The 24803-nt window shown below is 36.6% G+C and overlaps 1 protein-coding gene across 3 annotated transcripts in view; it reads right to left on the reverse strand.

The window, feature by feature from the left end:
* Positions 1-1651: 1651 nt before the first annotated feature.
* The window catches only part of RAP1B (RAP1B, member of RAS oncogene family), a 42712-nt gene continuing 19560 nt past the window's right edge, over positions 1652-24803 (reverse strand). For all 3 annotated transcript variants that reach the window (XM_002752724.7, XM_054238302.2, XM_078336108.1), the window contains 7 exons: positions 13731-13813; positions 11885-11953; positions 9976-10032; positions 8028-8168; positions 5923-6066; positions 5139-5255; positions 1652-2976 (listed from right to left, as the gene is read on the reverse strand). In XM_002752724.7, the coding sequence (XP_002752770.1) occupies positions 5169-5255; positions 5923-6066; positions 8028-8168; positions 9976-10032; positions 11885-11953; positions 13731-13787 (555 nt within the window). In that variant the 5' untranslated portion in view covers positions 13788-13813 and the 3' untranslated portion in view covers positions 1652-2976; positions 5139-5168. The remainder of the gene's footprint in view (positions 2977-5138; positions 5256-5922; positions 6067-8027; positions 8169-9975; positions 10033-11884; positions 11954-13730; positions 13814-24803) is intronic.

Genomic DNA, 24803 nt, shown 5'->3' on the forward strand with positions numbered 1-24803 from the left:
CATTTTACAGATGAGGAAACCAAGACACTCAACCAAAGGCACACAGTAGGAAGTGGAAGAGCTGGGATTAGAAACCTAGAAGTCTGGCTCCAAAGTTCATATTCTTATTCACTATAGTAAACCATCCATCTTTTAACCCTAAGACTCATCTGTAACTAATATGGTTTCCCACCAGAGCAGTTCTTAACCGGGGTGATTTTGCCCCCCAAGTTCACCCCTCTCATCCCCCAATAATCCAACTGGAGGACATCTGGCAATGGCTGGAAACATTTTTGGTTGTCACAGCTTGGAGACTGGGGTGGGGTTAATGGCATCTAGTGGGCAAATATTAAAATTCTATAATGCACAAGAGAGTCACCCAGAATACATTATCAAACATAAAACATCAATAGTGCTGAGGTTGAGAAACTTTTCAAGCAGCTCTTGGTTGCTGCTATATCCTTAGGCCTAGAACAATTTTTGACACTTAAGTACTTAAATGTGTCCAATGACTGAATATTTATAGCTGTTCTTAAGAGTCTAGAATTGGGCCGGGCGCGGTGGCTCAAGCCTGTAATTCCAGCACTTTGGGAGGCCGAGGCAGGTGGATCACGAGGTCAAGAGATCGAGACCATCCTGGTCAACATAGTGAAACCCCGTCTCTACTAAAAATACAAAAAATTAGCTGGGCATGGTGGTGCGTGCCTGTAATCCCAGCTACTCAGGAGGCTGAGGCAGGAGAATTGCCTGAACCCAGGAGGTGGAGGTTGCCCTGAGCCGAGATCGCGCCATTGCACTCCCGCCTGGGTAACAAGAGCGAAACTCCGTCTCAAAAAAAAAAAAAGAGTCTAGAATTGTGCCTGGTACATAGCTAGTAGGAAGCAAACATTTATTAAAAGTAATTATTGAATTAATGGCAGTATTCTCAATGGATGTAACAGAACATAGTATATTGAAGTAATTTTAGTGTTTCACTGTCCCAGATTTTTGGGCTTATTTTTTTCCCCAAGTAAGTATAAATAAAACCAGTTCTGCCCAAACAAGTCTCTTTGTGGAAATAATGACTTTTTTCTTCTTAACATGAAACCCTTTAAAAATGTATCAAACAGCATGTATTCAGGGGATTAGCAGATACCCCTTTATTAGATAGTATCACTAATTAATTACTCCAGTGGCTGGCAAATACTTTGAAAAAGTTTCTGTTAAGAGCTTCTTTACAATTTTTTTACAAATTTTTTTTTACAATTCTATAAGAATTCAATTCTTACACAATAATTTAATGATAGCACACGTAAGAAAAATATCTATTCCCTAAAAAGTAATGCTTGAGTTTACATCACTCAAAGATTTTTAAAACCAGATTAATCTGGTTAATCTATTTAATATTCTAACTTCATCCTATATTTTAAAAAGTCCATAGTGTAACATCCATCAAAGTATTTCACATCACTGCTCTTTTACCTCCTCAAAGAGCTACTAAACATTACCCAAAAGCATTTGTTCACAATACTGCTTGATTTACAAAATTATTTCAAGGAAAAGTTCAAAAGATGGCTATGTGTATATTCAAACAATACCAGAAAACCCCCTGCCTACTTATCATTCCTGTCATTAATGAGTCTGGCTTGCCCAAATGTTAAATTATGAAACCACGCTGTGTAAAACGCACCTATTACAATTAAAACCAGGGTAAACCCATATTTATTTACTAGCACTGTTAAAACATTACACAAAACACATTCAAGTGGCAAGTAATTATAATGCAAGCCCTTGCATGGCAATCCAAATTTATTGAACTACTGATGCTAAGTTATACAAAATTGCACCACTTTAATTAAGGCTTTTAGTTTACATTTGGCCACCTCAAAGTAGTTGTAACATTAGGTTGGTCAATTTAAATACTGTGGCTCCCTGTTGGATAGACACACAATCTTTACATCCAAACGTTAATGCATACAAAGCAACAAGGCATTGTTAAATAAAACAGCAATAGTTACTGCAAATTAGGCCTTGTGACCAATTACATATGATTAAAATTACTTCCCACATTCACATCCACAGTACTTGTCCACCATTTAACATCTCAACCAAAACGTTACACATGTGAAACAATCACTAACAGGCAAAAATACTAAACCTGTATATTTGGTATTGCAAATACACTTATGCATGAGCAAGCAAGGGATTCACAGTGAGAATCTACAGCTGCAGAAGCCTGAAAATGATTTACAAAAATTGTTAAATCATTAAAAAATTGTTTGAAAATATACACTTCTTGTTGTAGACCCCCACTGTACACACGACTATAAACATTGTTCCCTATGTAAACAAAAAAGGAAACATATAATAAGAGATTTGAAAAGTCTGGACATTTCCTTCCCAACAGATATTAAAGGCAACGTCTTTAATCTAAGACATTATACTGAAAGGACTATCATATTTTAAAGACAAGATCACTGTCTCCACAGGTTTTTTAAAAATTAAAAAAACTATATAGCTGTGTTAATCAAAGCGCTTATTTTGTACAATAATAATGACCTTGAATTTCTTAAAAAAAATTACAATAAGCTACAAGTATCAAAGAAGCGAAGTTATCTGGAGTAGTCTATATAGGAGCTCTTTGGACTTTCTTTTATTATGCTAAAATAGTGGTGCTTTTAGGATTTACATTATTGTACTCTCCAATACAAAGTATGGGGCATGTTAAAGTATACAGTACACCATTTTCATACATGTACAACATTGGTGGATGAAGAACGTCTCTTAGCAGTAATACTGGATGTAGCCTCTGGTTTTACCAGCTGCATACTCTAGGACTATTATATAAGTAAAAATCTCTCTTGTGATACTGGAAAGTTATTAGAATGTGCAAACTGATATAGTAGCTTTCATCCGCCTCTTAAAGGGTACCACCACAGGAAAGTCCATTTAAGATGTTGGTAGGTTTAAGAAAGTTGGAATGCTGGCACTGTTGAATTGGGCAACAGTTCTTCAGACCTGTCAAAAGGAAAAAAAATTAATTAAAAACGGGCTAGAAAAAATAAAGACCCAAAAGGAAACAGTTAAGAAAAAAGTCTTAAAAGTGTTAGCAATCAATACAATCTAGGCTCTTGTTCTAGTCAACACATTAGTGGCAATTTACCACAATTCATCGCAGAACTTTTCATCTTTTCATTCCAAAAAGATGAAGTCTATTCTGTTGCTCTTCTGAAAGTCAGTTAAATGGAAAATCTTAGAAACAGCAAGAGAAAGTAACTTTGCACAAATTTTTGTGCATTACTTTCCAAAGATTAAAAAGAAAAAAAAAAAAATCACATTAAAATTTTAAGTCAAGTCAACCGTATTAGAATTAGGATTAAAAAGTCAGCAATATAACAAAATGGGTAATCCTATATTTTCACAATCCTAGAATTACATCATAAATATAGAATGCACATCTAACCCAGGTTTCTAACATCAGATAATCAAGAACTTTCTTCCACATTCTTCCAATAAGAGTGGCTAAAAAGCACATTCAGAGAAGCAAATAGAATTGATTTCATGATAGTGTTTTGCAGGTTTACAATTACATTATATATTTTCTAATTCCACGTTTAAACATTCTATTAAGAATGATGTCAGAAAAAGCTAATACTATACTAAAATCACATGTAATTAAAGCTTTTTAAAAAAATTTCTGAGTGATGTAAAAGTAAACTTAGAACTCAGTTAAATATGTACTTACTTTGAATAATTTTCTGCATTCATGCCTGGGCTAAAAAAATGTTTCCTATTTATTTTTTTGGTGATCAGATTTCTTACAAGTCAGAAGAATTGTTAATATAGGTGTGGCTGCTGAAATAATTTTTTACAAATGCCTAGAACTTTTAGTCCTCATTGAGGTTTGCAATCAAGTTTTCTAAATCTTAGCAGACTGTTGCAAATTAGGAAGGACAGATGGAAGAGTGTCTGCTAAGAATGGGCATGTGGTCAGGAATTATAGGATATCAGAATGAGAGGATATATCACTAAACAGAAAGCCCTAGAGGGAAGGTAGGAACAAAAACTCTAAAAAGATACAGAATTAAAGTGCTATGGCAGTACTGGGTCCATTAACATAGGAAGAAACAAGAGTCAGAAATGTCAAAAGTTCTCAAGAATAAGGGTACAATAAATTAACAGTTTAATGACAGCTGAAGAGGAAACCATTATCAGCAGCTAAGAGTTGAGTGTTAATTATGTGCCAAGCACTGATGGAGATCTGTGCAGCAAACCACCATGGTACACATTTACCTATGTGACAGACTAGCACATCTGCACGTGTACCCTGGAACTTAAACTGAAGGGAAAAAAAAGTGACTGGCACATGATGAACGTGTATTTTAAATTAGGGGCAGGGTCTAGCTATGTTGCCAAAACTGGTCTTGAACTCCTTGCCTCAAGCAATCCTGCCTCAGCCTCCCAAAATTCTAGGATTATAGGTAGGAACAACTGCACCTGGCCATGTCAGGGGTTTTCATTAGCAATACTACCCTGAATTTATCCTATTACATCATTTATCATGTTTTGCGATTATCCTTCTCTTTCAGGATATCTTAATCAGCTTAAAGTAATTAAGAGTCAAGGAGAGAAGGTTGGTCTTATCTTATTCACCATTATATTGCCAGCACCAACCAGTATACTGAATGAACTTATTTAGAATATTCACTTGGTCGGGCATGGTGACTCACACCTGTAATCCCAGCACTCTCGAAGGCCAAGGCAGGCAGATCACTTGAGGTCAGGAGTTCTAGACCAGTTTGGCCAACATAGTGAAACCCTGTCTCTACTAAAAATATAAAAATTAGCTGGGAATGGTGGTGCATGCCTGTAATCCTAGCTAGTTGGGAGGCTGAGGCAGGAGAATCACTTGAACCTGGAAGGTGGAAGTTTCAGTGAGCCAAGATTGTGCCACTGCACGCCAGCCTAGGTGACACAGCAAGACTCAAAAAAAAAAAAACAAAACAAAACCATGTGGAATACCTTACCGATGATGATAGGTAAATTAATGAATATCTTATAAAACTAAAGTAAGCCATTTATTTTTTAGTACCAATAAAATGAATTCCATACTTGCTTTCCTGAGAGTGCCCTTAATAAGGTTGAGTGATTAAAAGTTGAGCAAAGATAAATGAACATACCTGGCTCAGAGCTACAATGCATTTAGTATATTAAAGCAGCTGACATGACGACTTTTTGCGAGCCTTCCCAGGCACTGGAGTTTTTCTGTTAATTTGCCGCACTAGGTCATAAAAGATCTGCAAATACATTAATTTGTTTTAATTTATAGGAGAAACACCCATCCCCCGCAAACGAAAAAAGTGAACTGAAAAAAAAAACTATAAATTTCCATGGATATAAATTAATGCCCAGAAAGCAATTATTCTGTTCAGTTAAGAAATGAGAATAAAATCAGGTGTTATAACTGCCTAGCTCTTTTTTTGGGGTGAGTGTTAATACTGTGCTCCTTAAAGTAAGGACTTAGTTGAAGGAGCTACAGAGATCTTAGTTCAATTAGAACATTTACCATCACACAAAGAAAAAATCCTTTGCTCCTCTTTAAAACTGTAAGTTTTTGTTCTACAACATGACTTGGAGACTTTCAGGAACCATGCATACCTTTTGGAATTTTAAATATCTTTTACATAACATCCTTCATATGCCTGAAGTCTTAATCTGTCTTTACTGTCCAATCTTCCTTTTTTATGGTAAATATCAATGTACTAGTATTTAATAAAAAGACTGAAATAGTATTATTTACTACATGCATATACAGAACATAAGAGGTTTTTTTCTTTTTGCCTATAACATAAACACATCACCCTGAGTACATGCTAACTTGGGGTTAAGACACACACACATTTTCCATTAATTTTCAGGGTTGTACTTCAAATGAAGAGCCATTGTAAGTATATTTGACCATACCTCATTAACATTTATTTTTGATTTTGCAGAAGATTCTAAGAATGCACAGTTGTTCCACTGTCTTGCTAGGTTTTGACCTTGTTCCTTCCCTACAACTCTTTCATCTTCCAAGTCACACTTATTACCAACAAGAATCATTGGAACCTAAAAATACATTTGTGAGAGTAAAAATAAATAATATGCTATATGAATCAAATCAAAAGAATTGAGTCAAATCTAAGAATTACTTTTCATATAATGCCACAGAAAAATATTAAATTAATAATGCATAATAAAATTTACAGGTAAAACATAAAAGCCTTAACAATTTGTAACACAAACATATTAACTTTGATGTCAATTATCTCCACTACCTTCTCTTTTCAGGGAAATGTCAAACGATAACTCCAAAAGAAAACTCTCATATATGTATTAAGTAAAATGAACACAACCTAGTCAATGTAGACATAAATAAGACACTTTTACATAAGAATTTGAGAAAATAAGCTATGATCCCGTTATGAGAGATGGGGGGAAAACCTTAGAATTTTATCATAATGGACTTATAACTAATTATAGTAAGCAAAACATATAAACGTTTTAAAAGAAAATACAAAGGGTGTTATGTAAAAATTCAATATATTTTAGCATTTTAAAATGTTTCTCTAAAGGATGTGAATCAACGTCAAGTTTTCTGTTTTCCTGACCTGCATTTATTAAACGAGGCATTCCCAACTGCACAATACAAAAGGGGGAAATTTGGAAGGCTCCCAAAGTAGAATTTTTAGTTTCTTATAGTCTTGTATTTAAAAAGCCAATCAAACTTAATTTACTAAAATTCAAGACCACTTATTAAATGGATTTACAAATTTAAAAATGTTTCCTGAGGTTGCTGTACTTATGTAGGGTCCTCCCAAATTCCCTTGTTTCAGAAGTCCAAAAAATAACAGCATTTACCATGGGTGTTTCCCAGCTCTCACAGTATTTGCTGTAATTAAACTATAGTACAGTGAGTCTTTTTAACATTTATTTATTTATTTTTGAGACAAGGTGTCACTTTGTCACCCTGGTTGGAGTGCAGTGGTGCCATCTCAGCTAACTACCAAACTCCACACCTCCCAGGCTTAAGCAAACCTCCCACCTCAGCCTCCAAAGAAGCTGGGACCACAGGTGCGCACCACTATGCCAGCTAATTTTTTTAAAATTTCTGGTAGAGGTGGGGTTTTGCTGTGTTGCCCAGGGACATCTTGAACTCTTAAGCTCAGGGGATCCACCACCTTGGCCTCAAAGTGCTGGGATTAGAGGTGTGAGCCACTATGCCCAGCCTGGTTCTTACAGTACTCAGATCAGCATCACCAACACCACCTGGAAACTCGTTAGAAATGCAAATTCTTGGGCCCTAATGCAGACCTACTGAATCAGCTGCTTTGAGATTTCAGCCCAGAAATCTGTCTTAACTAGTCCTACAGGTGATTCTGATGCAAAATCAATTTTGAGAACCACTGCTATATATAGTGTGATAAGGAATTAAACTCCATTATGGCAGACTCTAAGAGACAGACACCTAAATTAATGTTAGAATCTAATGTATTTGTTGCCTTTCTTTAAAAATTATTATTACTTTATTCCTTTTCTGTCATAGTTGGTTTTTGTTAGGCTCTTAGAGCCAGGTGCAGTGGATCACGCCTATAATCCCAATACTTTGACTAAGGTGGGAGGATTGCTTGAGGCCACCAGTTTGAGATCAGCAGGGACAACGTAGTGAGACAAAAAAAGGATTCTGATCTATCAGAAAAGTGGCCAGAATGTAATTTACTCTATTAATAATGTTGCCTCCCATTTCCCTCCCTCCTCCCAATCAAAGGCATGACTTTAAAATAGGAAGGGTATAACATTTAATTTTCACAGGATAATGGCAAAGAAGAAAATTTCTCACTTTCCACGATATATATTTGAAAACATACATGAGTATTAAAGATACATTTTTGGTTTCAAGGAAAATTTTTTAAAAAAACCAACATTCCTCTCCCCACCAAAATACATGAGCTTTAAAATGAGTTTAAATTTAGACTTGTACTACTATTATAATCAGGTTTTGAAATAAAATTATTAGGAAGTCAGCTTACATCATCAGTGTCTTTAACTCGAAGAATCTGTTCTCTCAGGTCTTGTAAATCGTTAAATGTGGACTGTGCTGTGATGGAATAAACTAATGCAAAGCCTTGCCCATTTTTCATGTACAAATCCCTCATTGCTGTAAATTGTTCCTACAATAGAAAGAAAGGAACTTAAAAAACAAGACTGTTTTGACAGTTACCTTGGCAGTTTTCAAAGTCTGTAATTATAAAGAATATTGATTGCAGTATTATGTAGCATTTGTTAAAATTATAATCTATGACCAGATACTATTTGAAAAATTGGCATTTTAGGAAATAGGTTTATTTAAAAATAATACACCCAAGTAAATTTATATACAAAAAATATACTCAAGTGGAAGAGAAATACCCTGTCCCCAAAAGTTACTAAAGGCAGCTTTAAAAATATATCATAATGTGTAGACCTGTATCAGCCAAGTTAATCTATACAGCTATAGCTCAAATGCTCTAGTTCTGTAGGGGCTCCATCAGGATACATATCTAGACCATCTCATTTTCCCACACTACTTTTCCTTCACTAAACTGTGAGCATGTGAGGACAAGAACACAGTGCCTGGCACCTATCAGGTACTCAAACATTAGCTGAATGAATACCATATACCAAGAACAAATCTTCCCTTCATCTTCAGATACCTACAAATCTAGTTGGTCTATAAATACATTGAAGGAGGAGAGATACCAATCAAAATATTTCTTTTTTTTTTGAGATCGAGTCTCGCTCTGTTGTCCAGGCTGGAGTGCAGTGGCACAATCTTAGCTTACTGCAACCTCTGCCTCCAAGGTTCAAGTGATTCTCCTGCCTCAACCTCCTGAGTAGCTGGGACTACAGGTGCCTGCCACTGCCCCTGGCTAATTTTTCTATTTTAGTAGAGACGGAGTTTCACCATGTTGGCCATGCTGGTCTTAAACTCCTGACCTCACGTGATCCACCCACCTCAGCTTCCCAGAGTGCTGAGTTTACAAGGCATGAGCCACCGTGCCCGGCCTCAATCAAAATATTTCATACAACTTCTGAGGAATGAATATTTGCCCGTATTATTTGACATATGGTAACATACTGTTTTAAAAGTACTAGTGAGACTGAAAATCTTCCTTCTAACACATTTTCTAAACTTTTCAATAAGTGACCCACTGCAATTACAAAAAGTGCAATATACTTTTTTTTTTTTTTTTTCGAGACAGAGTCTTGCTCTGTTGCCCAGGCTGGAGTGCAGTGGCGTGATCTTGGCTTACTGCAACCTCCACCTTCTGGGTTCAATCTATTTTCCTGCCTCAGCCTCCCAAGTAACTGGGATTATAATAGGTGTGCACCACCACACCAGGCTAATTTTTGTATTTTTAGTAGAGATGGGGTTTCATTCTGTTGACCAGGCTGGTCTCAAACTCCTGACCTCAAGTGATCCACCCACCTCAGCCTTCCAAAGTGCTGGGATTATAGGCATGAGCCACTGTGCCCAGTCAATATATAATTAAAAATTCAACAAAATAAAAAGAACTTTAAGATGTAAAGTTGAGCAACTAGTATGTTTTTACTTGCTCTGTCACCCAGGCTGGAGTACAGTGGCAGTCTTCCACAATCTTTGCTCACTGTAACTTCTGCCTCCTAGGTTCAAGAGATTGTCCTGCCTCAGCCTCCTGAGTAGCTGGGATTACAGGCATGTTCCAGCATGCCAGGCTAATTTCTGTATTTCTAGTAGAGATGGGATTTAGCCATGTTGGCTAGGCTGGTCTCTCCTGACCCTCAAGTATTCCAGCCACCTTGGCCTCCCAAAGTGCTGGGATCCAAGGTGTGTACCACCAAGACCAGCTACAAGTAGTACTTTTAAATAAGCTTGACTAGTATTAAAAAGAGTACTAGCATTTATTAAGTCAATACTATATAAATTGTGCATATACTTTGGTACTTAGTTGTACTTACCGTTCCTGCAGTATCCAAGATTTCAAGCATACACTGTTGTGCATCTACTTCAACTTGCTGGTAGAAAAATTAAAATACACGTTCATTTTTAAAATGTACATAAGACTACCTTAATATACACAAAAGCTCATGTATCAAAAATAGACACACAGATTATAACAACTGTACCAACCACTATCAAGCAATACTTCAACAAAGCAGGAAGAAAAATAGCTAAGTAATTAAGGTTCAAAGACCCCCAAATTGTAATCAGGTTCAAAAGCCATGTGTTTTCAAGTCAACATGGGGAAACCTATGAGATCTAGTCTCAATATGGATCTCTCAGCTCTTAATTCTAGAGAAAAGTTTCAAAATAGCTCAAGTAAACAAACAAAACCAGCAATAGTTCCAACAATATCATAAGTAATTTTGTTTATCTCAATTCTCCCATAATACTTTAGATACACCTTATTTCTCTAGATAACTATATTGCCTCACAATACTGGAACAAGATTTCTGGTAGTAAGGAAGCAGTGCCACAGCTATTAAATAAAGCATACATATATCCCTGTTACCCCTTTCCACCTACTATTTCCTAGGTAAAAAAAATAGGTATTAGAATTAGATGTAGAAAGAAAAGAGTAATACTGTCTCACAGCTGGGCTGCAACAAAGTTTCCAGTTTTTTTAGTAGACTGTGGACATGGAGGGAGGAACACAGTGTTTGTACCATAGCAGAGCCAGGCTGGCTGCTACATAAAGGTGGGGAGGTAACTCTTTCCCTACTATTTAAAAAATGTCTACAGTGTTTTATTGTCACATGCTGTTAGTGGACACAGGAATTCACCTTTCTATAGGCTGAGCATCCCTAATCTAAAAATTCAAAAACTGTAATGTTCCAAATCCAAAACTTTTTGAGCCATGTGTGGAACATCACGCTACAAGTGGAACATTCCACACATGAGCTCATGTGACAGGTCAGTCAAAACGCAGCCAACACTTTGTTTCATGAACAAGACTACTGAAAATACTATATAAGATTATGTGTATAAGGTGTATATGAAACCATGAATTGTTTAGATGTGGGTGCCATTCTATTTCATTGTCTATATACAAGTATCCTAAAATCAGAAAAAAAATTTGAAATCTCAAACACTTCTGGTCCCAAGTATTTTGGATAAGGGCTATTCGACCTATATTGTGAGCTGTGGCACTGCTTCCTTACTACCAAAGCTTCACAAGCACATATAGGTTAATAAGTAGAAAGCTTAGGGAGACTTCTGTCTGTCTATCTCTAGGTTAAAAATAAGGAGTAATCAGTTTTGCTAGGTAGGGGATTGGAAGTAACTACTACTTGAAATGGATGGTGTGCTTTAAAGCTTGTGTGTCAAATTACAATTTTAGGGTCAGGATAAATTTAAAATTCTGGGAATGTGTGAGAATATCAGTGTTCATGATCCTCCTAAACTGGTAAATATGCAATGCCAGAAAATAAGTGTAAACTTTTCCCACTAATTTTTTTTTTTTGAGAGAGTTTCGCTCTTGTTGCCCAGGTTGGAGTGCAATGGTGCAATCTCAGCTCACTGCAACTTCTGCCTCCTGGGTTCAAGTGATTCTCCTGCCTTAGCCTCCTGAGTAGCTGGGATTATAAGCATGTACCACCATGCCCAGCTAATTTTCTATTTTTAGTAGAGACAGGGTTTCGCCATGTTGGTCAGGCTGGTCTTGAACACCCAACATAAGCTGATCCGCCTGCCCTGGCCTCCCAAAGTGCTGGGATTACAGATGTTAGTCACTGTGCCTGACCCCCACTAATTTTATAAATTAACTCTGCTTCCATCCTACTTTGTATAAAACATTCAATAATTATGAAGCAACAATAGTGTTTATATTAAAATCAAAAGTAAAAAGCCTTCCAAAGTAATATATACCTTTCTATAAGAATCTTCTATCGTAGGATCGTATTTTTCAACAAAAATTCCTTGAACAAATTGTACAGTCTGAAAAAAAAATTAAGAAACCATTATACTTCTAAAGAAAAGAGTACAATCAATCTTTAAATTGTGAACTGACTTCACATAGGTAGTTATACCATGGATGAAAAAAATCCACAGCCAATACTACATTTGAATGTATATGTTTGGTAAGAAAATTACCTCTGAAAGCTGTTTTCTTTTTTGAATTTATGACCACTATGCTCCTTATTGGGTAATTCTAAGTTTAGATCATATAATAAAAGTGTCTCGTTTCAGTCTTTTTTTCTTTTTTTTTTTTAGACGAAGTCTCACTCTGTCACCAAGGCTGGAGTGCATTGGTGCAATCTTGGCTCACTCCAACCGCTGCCTCGGCCTCCTGAGTAGCAAGGATTACAGGCGTGCACCACCACACCTGGCTAATTTTTATATTTTTAGTAGAAATGGGTTTCACCATGTCGGCCAGGCTGGTCTCGAACTCCTGACCTCAGGTGATCTGCACGCCTTGGCCTCCCAGTGTTGGGATTACAGGTGAGAGCCACTGTGCATGGCCTTGTTTCAGTCTTAAGAGGTTAAAATGAAAAAGCAGTTCATTTCACATTGTATAGATTTCTCAGTTTGTTTTAAGCATGTCAATTCTGAGCTAAGTGGCCCTTCTAAGTGGGCAAGTAAGATGGTTTATCTTATGAGGGAGGCAGAAGGTCAGTCTATATTTGCCTGTGAAGCACTGGTAAACTCTGAACTATTCATCAAATTATTTTCCCTAAGTTTCTCCCCTTTCCCAACTTTGTTGGGAAAGTTGTGTCTTCATTTTTGCTATAACCACTCCTTGCAGAAAACATGGCCGTTAAAATAACGTAAAACTGGATCGTCAAAGGTAATATTTAAAGATGGCTTTATAAACTTCAATATTTTCATTTCTTGAGATGGAGTCTTGCTTTGTTGCCCAGACTGGAGTGCAGTGGCACCATCTCGGCTCACTGCAACCTCTGCCTCCTGGGTTCAAGCCATTCTCCTACCTCAGCCTCCTGAGTAGCTGGGACTAGGCACATGGCCACCACTCCTGGCTAATTTTTTGTATTTTTAGTAGAGATGGGGTTTTACCATGTTAACCAGGATGGTCTTGATCTCCTGACCCCTGTGATCCACCTGCCTCCTCCCAAAGTGCTGGGTTTTACAGGCATGAGTCAGCACACCTGGCCAAGTTTTCATATTTTCTAACATAATAAGATAAGACTGTTCGAAAGAAGAGAAGGCCAGGCATGGCATTTCATGCCTGTAATTCCAGCACTTTGTGAGGCAAAGATGGGAGGATTACTTGAGGCCAAAAGTTAAAGACCAGCCTGAACAAGCAAGACACTATCTCTATAAAAAATTAGCCTGGCATGTTGGCACGTGCCTGTAGTCACAACTACTCAGGGGGCTGAGGTGAGAGATCACTTGAGTCCTAGCCTGGACAACAGAGTGAGACCCTGTCTCAAAAAAAAAAAAACAAAAAACTGGACCAAAATTTATTCCTATCTGGCTCTGAAATGTGAATACACACAGACACATATTTATATGCTTGTGCTTAGCTTTAATTGTATTCCAGCATACCTCATGTCATTCTTGAGTCAATGTTCCAGAGAGAATATGATCCACCCAGATACAATTAAAATTTGAATAAAATTACAAGAAAAATATCATATTGCTTCCAAAGTCATTAAGGGATTTTATCTTAACAAAGACAAATCATCAAAACCTAAAACTCAACAGAAAAAGAACATTTCGGAGTGAAAGCTTAGGTAAAGTAAAAATTACTTACCAAAGCAGACTTTCCAACACCTCCTGAGCCAAGAACGACTAGCTTATACTCACGCATGATGCAAACTTGTCAAAACCTAGTACCTTATTAAAGAAAAAAAAAAGAATTCTAAGTTTTGTATTCCTGTGCTTTTCACAGAAATAAAGCATTCAGAAAAACATTCGTTTAAAATGATTACAACACTAATATAAAGCACTCTATAAGCAGACTTACTAAAAGACGCTCAGAGGTAAAAGAAAACTACAGAATTACAGACATGACTTTCAGCCTGATCCAGGATAGAGCACAGGTCTGAAAACAAATCCAATCTATCACCTGTTTTGTTACATGAAGTTTTACTGAAACACAGCCATACCCACTCATTTTGTATTGTCTGTGGTTTCTTCTGTGCTGTAACAGCAAAGTAGTTACAATAGAGCCTAAATATTTATGTATCTGGCCAACCCCTGGCATAGATAAATGGTAAACAGAAATAAGTTGGTAGAGGAAGCAGAAGACCAGTATGTATTCCTGAAGTTTTTGGGACATAGAAAGAACCTGAAAATGGTCTAGAATTAGAGGCAGAACTGAAGAATATGAGTTCTCAGACTGAAAACATCTACTTACGAGTGTTTAGTATGATGAAATAGAAATCAAAACAAAATAAATCCAGAAAGAAAACAATCTATACCAAGGCTTATCATTTTAAAATTTCAGTATATTAACAATAGAAGATCTTAAAAGATTCCAGAGTGGGAGTATTACATGAGAACAAAAGGCTCCAACATTCCTAGAAAAAAATAAAGGGTCAGTAATTAAAGTGGTTACAAAAGTAGCCACCAGAACAGGTTTTAAACCTTCTTAATCAAGAAATGACATTTTTCGGTCATGGTTAACAAAGCTACAATAACTGGTCTAAATGATTTTAATCAGCCAATAACAATTTGCCTCAGAGAATATGCTCCTACAAACTAACCAATTAATGAGGGCTCCTTACTTCTGAAAGTCAGACAATCAAGAATGGCTTGTTAACAAACACACACATCCCAAAGCCAGCCAATCAACAACTGTCTCACTTGAGTGACAGTGCTCCTATAGCTAACATTAACCTGCTGCTCTTGTCTTTGAAAGTTTGCCAACCATTGAACTTCCTAATTCCTCAATTCCTCCTAGCAAGGCTGGGGAAATAAAAGAAAAAGCATGAGAATCGAATCTGGGAGGTGCAGGCTGCAGTGAGCCAAGATCACATGACTGGGCTTTAGCCTGGGCAACACAGATTCTGTCTTAAAAAAACGAGAGAAAAAAAAGTAAACAAAAATGATTCAATAGGATACAAAATAAAAGTTGATTTAACTATTTCTTTCAAAAGTATTCCGGAACAGACTCAATAGCTAAGGTAAAGATGTGGCCTTTCTTTTTGTAAATGGGTTCAGGTCTGAAATAGGAAACTTAAAATGGAAAACTGGTAATTAAAAAAAATCTACAATGGTTGAGATTTTCAAAGTCTTGCAAACAAGCTAGAAAAAACTAAATAAAAAGGTCTTTGTTTCTGAAGAAATGAAAGCCTACAGATGCGGCTACCTGTACAAACAAAGCCATAGGAGGAACTGATGTTGCATGTTCATTAAGAAATGGAAGTACAGTAATCCCAAATCTGTTCAATATTGCTGTTCCAAGGGAAATATGAGCATCCAATTCTCCACCCTTCCTCCACTGGGGGAATGGGACTGACTACATACAGTCACAGGAAACCTTTTGGGGATGACAGAAGTATTCTAAAAACTGGTTGTAGTGATGGTTGCATAACTATTTATATTCACTAAAACCTCCAAACATAACACAACTGACTAAAACAACATAAAAACCACAATTTTAAAATACTGAATATAGGCCGAGCATGGTGTCTCACGCCTGTGATCCCAGCACTTTGGGAAGCTGAGGCAGGTGGATCACCTGAGGTCAGGAGTTCAAGACCAGCCTGGCCAACATAGTGAAACACCATCTCTACTAAAAATACAAAAAAAACTAGCTGAGCGTGGTGACACATGGCTGTAATCCCAGCTACTCGGGAGGCTGAGGCACGAGAATTGCTTGAACTCGGGAGGTGGAGGTTGCAGTGAGCCAAGATCACGTCATTGCACTCCAGCCTGGGTGACAGTGCAAAACCGTGTTTCGGGGGGGGAAAAAAAACCACAACTGAATATAAAAACACTATACATTGGACCGGGCGCGGTGGCTCAAGCCTGTAATCCTAGCACTTTGGGAGGCCGAGGTGGGTGGATCACGAGGTCAAGAGATCGAGACCATCCTGGTCAACATGGTGAAACCCCGTCTCTACTAAAAATACAAAAAATTAGCTGGGCACGGTGGCGCATGCCTGTAATCCCAGCTACTCAGGAGGCTGAGGCAGGAGAATTGCCTGAACCCAGGAGGCGGAGGTTGCGGTGAGCCGAAGGTTGCAGTGAGCCGAGATCACGCCATTGCACTCCAGCCTGGGTAACAAGAGCGAAACTCCGTCTCAAAAAAAAAACAAACAAACTATACATTTACTAGAGGTGCTTTTCTTTTTTAAGAGATGTATGCCTTTATTTTCTTATTTCACAAAGGTGGCTAAGTTGGCTATGGGATTTACACTTCTTAGTGAGAAGACTGGGACTCTTTTCACTTGCTTCATTTATCCATGAATGAGTATTATCATTTGTTGCTAGAATGAGTCAGGTTAGTTATTGTATCTATCTATATTTTGTTCCTTTTATCACTATTGAAAACACTGTTTAAAGACTTTTAAGACTGGAATAACAGATTTTATTGTGAATGCCAACTCCGAATGACTGGCAATGGTCATTATTAGTTCTGCTTTTAGGATGGTGTGGTTGCATTTCATTTTGCAGAAAAGACAACTCTGCTCAGTAAGCAACGTCACTGACTTGTGGACAAGGAAAGAGTAGCAGCACTTGTATTTGTGTAGTGTATTTGTGACCTCCAGGCATAACCTTTCTGGTTCAAGTGTTCTTTTTCTGAAGTCCTTAGTTTAGGTTAAGAATGAGCACTTCGAAATATGTCAATTCCCTAAAATTTCATGCACAGTTTAAAATGCAGATAGTGATTTTCAAAGAGATTTGTGACAAGTACTATTTAAGACACTGAGACTAATTGTTCTTTTTCACAGAACCCCATAGGGGGACAATTTTGACAGCATAGCGTAGTGGCTAGTGGTACCTAAGTTTCAAATCCTGATTTTCTATAACCTTGGGCAAATCATGAAACCTTTCAGAGCCTCACCTTCCTTCCAAAGGTAAAATGAAGATAGTAACAGCTACATGATAATGTTGTGAGATGGATTACAAATAATGTAAACTCCATGAGGATAGGGATTTTTGTCTATTTTACTCACTGCTATATTCCCTGAAACAGTACCTGAAATACAATATGTGTTCAATAAATTAAAGAAAGAATAAGAAAAGAAATGTAATAATTTTTCAAAGTCACTGACACAAAACCTTACACATACTATCAGTCAATAAAAGGTAACTTTTAAAATAAGAGTAATGGCAATGATTGAGCTGCCACTCAACAGAGAACGGCTATTCCTTTAGTTGAGAATCACTGCTCTACCTTTTAATCTACTAGCTCAATAAAACATATAAGAACCCTCCATGTCAATATTAAAAGGCAAAAAAGATAAGCATACATAAGTATTTTGAATCATTTGAAAATGTTGAGAGATAATGACTGGGAAATAACCCTCTTTTAAGTACTCAAAAAAACACATTACTAAACAAAAATCCTATAATATTGGCATTATCTCTGACCCTTAATATTAACCACATAAGTCTTAATGAAATCTATTGTACCTCAAATTATACAGACTGTAATTTTGACAGCCTAGGAAGAATCTCATTATTACAGTACTTCAAGAGTACTGAGAAAATCTTGAGATTATGATAGAAAATAGAAAATGAACTTCAATTCCCTGAAATAAAAAAAAGAAAAAAACGAGACAATACTGGCTAACACGGTGAAATCCCGTCTCTACTAAAAATTACAAAAATTAGCCAGGAACGGTGGTGTGTGCCTGTAATCCCAGCTACTCAGGACGCTGAGGCAGAAGAATCGCTTGAACCCGGGTGGCAGAGGTTGCTGTGAGCCAAGGTCGCGCCACTGCACTACACTCCAGCCCAAGCAACAGAGTGAGACTCCATCTCAAAAAAAAAAAAAAGGAAAGAAAAAAAACACACACACATAATAAGGTGGTGGGATAGGTAATTGTTTTTTTTTCCTTATGTTTTTATTTCTGATAATTTTCCTGTTAGTAAACAGGAAAAACTGTAAAACAAATGAAATAAAACAAAAACTGAAGGTTAACAGGAATTGTGAAGCTGTTCTATACTTACTCCAACATTATTACAAGAATGTTGATAATTACTGCCATTTTTAAGAAATAAGACTTTTAGAAAACTCAAAAATACTGAGTTTGTCTACTCAATTCATAGAGTATAAAATATTGATGTTGGAAGAGAAAAATGTTTTTTAGATTAATAAACTGACGGTGATGGTACCTATTTAAAAAAAACCAGGTAAACATAAAAGAAAGTGTAATTCTATCCTTTAAACCTTAATTAGTTCTCAGGAAACACTTCTCAAAAAGGGCTAAGAGATGCTTAACTACTGAAAATTACATTAAGCATATTTAAAGTGCTTTAAAGAAAAATACTATAAACAATGTAAATACTGACATTTTAAATGCCTATCTTACATCAATACAATATTTACCATTATATTAATAATTAGCAAACCAAAAAGTTTATTTAGAATCAAAAGATAAATATGGAACAAAGGACTTGTTAGTACTTTAACTGGTGTGCCACAGTAAATGAGTATATTCTGAGTGCTCATTTTTAACTATTTGTACATCAGTAGAAAACAAGGTTAAGAGTTCTGACTATTAGAAGGTATTACTGCCATGTACTACCATTTAAAGTGAAGAGATTTTGGAAGAAAAATAAAAACTATAATCCACAGAAACATAAACTCTGTAAGAAATTTTAGAATGAACAACCTTCAAGAAGTTAGAGGCAACACAAGTTAAATGAAGCTGTTATCAATGACAGATACTAGCTAAATACTGTGCCTAAAATTAAGGTGCTATTGGTCTTCTGTATAACATTCTAGTTTGAATTTCCAATGTAAGTGATAGGATTTTTTCATTTACATGAGCTCTCTTTATGGTATTCCTTGTAAACAATAGCATTTATTTGTAAAAACTAGATGCAGTTTCAAACTATCTGTAGAGTTAAGAATTGCTAGTTAACGATAATATGCCTATGTATGAATTAATCTGTAAATGCTGTATCTTTTTATTACTCTTTAGTCTATGAATTAACCAAGACCAACTATTGAGGGACTCCTGGTTCTTCATTTTACTCAACCCATTAAACAGAAAAGACTGTAGCATATATACAAAATGAACTTAGGGGTGTTATCAATAGTGCAGCTATACATACTTCATCAGCAAGAAGGTGCAACTTTCACATCAAGTAGGCACATATAAACATGATACATGATTCACGTTGCCTCTCTAACACAATCTAACATTACAGATGAAGAAAATCAATTAAATATCTTTTTTATGTTTGAGATGGAGTCTTGCTGTCACCAGGATGGAGTGCAGTGGTGCAATCTCGGCTCACTGCAACCTCTGTCTCCTGGGTTCAAGCGATTTCCTTGCCTCAGTCTCCCAAATAGCTGGGACTAGAGGGGGGCGCCACCACACCCGGCTAATTTTTTGTAATTTAGTAGAGACAGGGTTTTACCATGTTAGTCAGGATGGTCTCGATCTTCTGGCCTCGTGATTCACCTGCCTTGGCCTCCCGAAGTGCTGCAATTATAGGTGTGAGTCACCGTGCCTGGCCGTCAATTAAATTTCTAAAGAAAGCTACCAAAACATTAAAAATTCCACTACTGTTCAAACTTAAAGCATTTTCTCCGCTATTCGTTTTTTTTAAGATGGAGTCTTGCTCTTGTCACCCAGGCTGGAGTGCAATGGCACAATTTCAGCTCACTGCAACCTCCACCTCCTGGGTTCAAGCAATTCTCCTGCCTCAGCCTCCTGAGTAGTTGGGATTACAGATGCCTGCCATCACGCCTGGCTAATTTTTAAAATTTTTAGTAGAGATGGGGTTTCACCATGTTAGCAAGGCTAGTCTCGAACTCCTGACCTCGTGTGATCCACCAGCATTGGCCTCCGAAAGTGCCGGGATTACAACGTGAGCCACTGCACCCAGCCTCTACACTTGTTTTTAATTTTTTTTTTTTACCTTTGCTTCAGAGGAACTGTGTAATACGTTGATTTTTCAAATGCATAAATGTTTCTGCTGTTTATCTTTAAATACATTTTTGGGTAGTTTTTGTAATAGGTCATTTAAAGATTCCTAAATTAAGTACTTACATAATCACCTAAAATTTGTGTGACTACAACTAACCTTATTGTTGAAAGTAACTGACAGCTTTTACACCTGATTATTTCTTGCAAAATACCTACTCCCTTACTCATTTGTTCAAAAGCTGTTTACTTATTATTACTTCTACAATTTTTTTCATTTACACTACAGACTGGAGTTTTACTTACATTGGTTCTTTTTTATCAGTTTAAAAAGCTGTTTAATTCTAGTTTCAGAGCAAACCACAGCAAAGACATAGAAAGACTAGAAAACAAAACCTCCTTTGGCATCTTCCGGAGTCAGGTTTTAGTGGCTGCTTCATAACTGTTTGAAATGAAGGTGGAAGAAGTGGGCTGTGGCTCATGCCTTTAATGCTAGCACTCTGGGAGACAGAGACAAGCAGATTGCTTTAACTCATGAGGATTCTGACACCAACCTGGGCAACATGGCGAAACCCCAACTGTGGTGGCCCATACCTGTAGTCCTACTTGGGAGGCTGAGGTGGGAGGATCACTTGAGGCCAGGAGGTCAAGGCTGCAGTGAGCCCTGTTTGCACCACTGCATTCTGGCCTCGGTGACAAAGTGTCTCAAAAAAAGAAAAAGAAAGTGGAGAAAAACAGACCCATTCATACTCTATATTCAGTAAATTTATCTAAGATTATATTTCATTAATCAGAAATTATTAACTAGTTTAATAATTATTAACTAGTTTGACTTATGAATCAAAGAAAATAAGAACTGGACTTGTGGGGTAGTTTTCTTTATGTAAATATGTTCACCATATTAAAGTACATGTCAAAATGCAAATAACTGATTTAATTATCCAACATTCCGGATTGCCTATAACATTCTTCATAAGACTCAACTGCAGATATATTACTGATCCAAATTATGAACTACAAGAGTGATTTTAAAAATCACTGAGGAAACTAAAAAGCATAACAAAATGATAAATTTATGTTAAAAAGTCTATTAAGGTGAAATTACTCTACAGCTCAGGACACAGTCCTGTCAATGGATTGATATTAAATTCTGTTTTTAACAAAAGACTACCATTAAGCTTTGTCCTGCTGGGTATTTATTTCTTAAATCTCATTAATAAATGATAATGCTTGTAAGAATCAAATCCAGGCCAGGTACGGTGGCTCATGCCTGTAATCCCAGCAAATTTGGGAGGCTGAGGCAGAGACCAGCCTGGCCAGCATGGTGAAACCCTGTCTCTACTAAAAGTCCAAAAATTAGCTGGGCATGGTGGCGTGCGCCTGTAGTCCCAGCTACTCAGGAGGCTGAGCATGAGAATGGCTTGAACCTGGGAGGCGGAGGTTGCAGTGAGCCAAGATCGTGCCACTGCAATCCAGCCTGGGCAACAGAGTCAGACTCCATCTCAAAAAAGAAAAAAGAAAAAAAAAAAGAAAGAAAGAAATCCTTGAAAAGCAATAAGCAACATTCAAAAAGCATGATTTCTTTTCATTAAAATATGTCAAAAAACAGCTGGGTGCCATGGTTCATGCCTGTAATCCCAGCACTTTGGGAAGCTGAGGCAGGCACATGATCTGAGGTCAGGAGTTCCAGACCAGCCTGGACAACATGGTAAAACCCATCTCTACTAAAAATAAAAAAATAAAAAATTAGCCAGGTGTGGTAGCAGGCACTTGAAGTCAGTCCTAGTTACTCAAGAGGCTGAGGCAGGAGAATTGCTTGAATCTGGGAAGAAGCTGCAGTGAGTTGAGATGGCACCACTGCGCTCTGCTACAGAGACTCCATCTCAAAAAAAACAAAAAAACCAGGAAACAAAAAAGAGGCCTAAGTAAAAACATTTAAATACTGGTTCCTGAAGTCAAGTGATATTACTTCTCCCACTGCACTTTCTAGAAGGGAAGATACTTGATTTCTCCTTTCTGCCTCCAACTCCGAAAGTAGTATTTTAATAGCTAAAGAGGATTACTGTGCCCTTTTCTCATTCCCAAATAAAATGAACTAATTCAACTAATTGGTCAGAAGGATCTGGTACGAATCTGCTGAACACAATAAGTCTTTAAAAATTCTTTTTGAAGGAAAAAATAATGGGCCCAAACACTACATCTCCTATCCTCTTTTAAAAATAAAACTTCTAATAAGGAACTATAAAATTAATAGAAAGCTGCTAAAATGAAGATTGCATTTACTTTCTGAGTTGTCTTTGTCATCATGAGGACACATGGAAAACGTTCCTAATCTTACTAATGTATTCTGCCAAGAAAGGTCTCCTGTGAACAACAAGATTTCTACATCTAGAAAGTATTAAATTTGTTTACTATCAAACTGTGTGTAGCATTTTCTCTATTCTAACCATCTATTTATACCTCAAGGAGGAAAGAATTCCCTTGCCTTTTTCATGGATTAATATTGCTAGTAAATCAAGTTTTTTTTTTTTCAATTTATCACACCAATTTTCTCACTGAAATATTCAACAATATATAATTTGACATGTAATGTAAGGTTAGCTTTTCCAGTTTTATTTCTGTAGTTAACTTTCAGTTCAGTATTTGATCATGTATGGTAGACTATATTAACTAGAGTATAACAATTTATCAATAATCTGACAAATGCAGAAGAACCAGTTCAATAGATTTCTCAGCTGAGTCAACAGATAAGCAAAATAGTTAAGTGATTTTAAAATAAAGCAGAGACCAACAATATTTCAAAAGCAGGTTAAAAAAAATAATGTAGGTTCAAGATCACCTTATTAGTTTCTATCAGATTCTTCCCAATAGGTTGTATTGGTGTAGAACTCCTCCCTGCTCCCAAGAATTCTCTAGATGTGACTTAAAAAATGTCATTTTTTTTTTTTTTTTGTCATCTGAACTAGCTATAAAACCTAAAGAGATGTATACTGACTCAGTATAGGCTTTAGATCCCATTGTCTGGGTTGAAATCACTGTTACTAAGTATTAGCTGAGTGGCTTTGGTCATGTTATTTTAAACTTTGTGTCTCATTTCCTCATTTGAAAATGGAAATAAAAGTATCTACTTCTTAGGTTCTTAAAGATTCAAAAGAAATAACTTGCCCTATACAAAATACTTAGCACAACAAGTAACATATGGAAGTAGCCAGTAAATGTTAATTTGCTATTTTTAAAAATTACATCTATCTAGGTGTTTATAGTGCTTAAGACACCTAAAGGACTTCAATGGCATACTACTTTAATAGGTAACTGTATGCTTGGGAGTTGTCATGGATTCCTCTCTCTTCACCCCATTACCACATCTCATTCATTCTACCTTGGTAACTCTGGAATCAATTCCATTCTCTCTACTCCACTACCTTATACAGGGCCTTATTATTTCTCACACAGGAAAAGAAGGATACAAAAGCCAAATATAAAGAGAAATCATCACTTTGCTATACACCTCAATTTCAAATGACCAGATTAGAAATGTTAGTTTTAACTGTGACAAAGAGGTGATGTGGTCCAGAAATCTGAGGAAAAACAAACATGACAACTATATATTAAAGCTCATAAGACACTTTGTTAGTTTTATAAATTAAAATGTTTACAGTGTTTGCACTGTGTTAACTTACAATCAAGCAGGGTCTATAAAACAAAGTACTTGCTATAGAAGAGAACAATTGTCTACCTTTAAAATCAGGGAAGGCGTCCTAAGTGGATATTCAAACTAGACCAGTGGATCTATAAATCATTAGGGAATAGGGGAGTTTACTTGAAGGTGAGGGCACTCTGGGGAACACGATGAGTATGATTAAAGTCATCAAGTCATGGGTGGCAGGGTGTTTGGTGGAGGTAGGTGGGAATTTATTTTGTGACAATAAATCTCAACTTTGTTTTAAGGTTTTAGATGTAAGATACTCAATGAACTTTGATGATGTTTTTCCCAGCTTATGAGAAATAGAAATATGAACAGAAAAAATACTGCACAAAACTGAAAACCTTTCTTAGTGAGTGTCTCACAATAAAACAGCGACTAGCTTGTACTGTACAATAAACCATAACATATAAAAATCACTTGCCAGCTGGGCATGATAGCTCCCACCTATAGTCCCAGCTACTTGAGGCTTGCTTGAGTGGGAGGATTGCTTGGGGCCAGGAGTTCCAAACCAGCCTAGACAACATAGTGAGATGTCATCTCTAAAAAAATAATTAGCCCACACAGTGCCCATAATCTTGAACTTGCTCCCATTTCCTCTTTATCTGAAGCCTTTTGTAAAAAGGAAAGTAAGTATCTTACATCCTATTTTTAATTTCTCTAGCAATAGATATGACTGTTGTGGTCAAACCACTGTCACCATTTACTGCACATTCTTTTAGGGTCTACTCTTAAAAAAAAAACTGTCTCTACTAAAAATAAACCAAAACTACTGAAGAATCCCTCTGCCTGTGAAAAGGACATCATTCTTTTTCAACTTTAGTCAAAATTTTCCTACATTTTGGTCTTCAAGTCTTTTTTATCATCTGAATCTGATCTTTACATGTCTACATATTAAACAGTACTCCATACATTTGTTTAAAAGCACAAATAATTTTTGTCAACTAAAAAAATTTTGTTTGGCTGGGTACAGTGGCTCATGCTTGTAATCCTAACACTTTGGGGAGCTGAGGCAGGAGGATTACTCAAGGCCAAGAGTTCGAGACCAGCCTGGCCAACACGGCAAAAC

The sequence above is a fragment of the Callithrix jacchus genome, chromosome 9 (genome assembly GCF_049354715.1).
Source record: "Callithrix jacchus isolate 240 chromosome 9, calJac240_pri, whole genome shotgun sequence".
NCBI classification, from domain to species: Eukaryota; Metazoa; Chordata; class Mammalia; order Primates; family Cebidae; genus Callithrix; species Callithrix jacchus.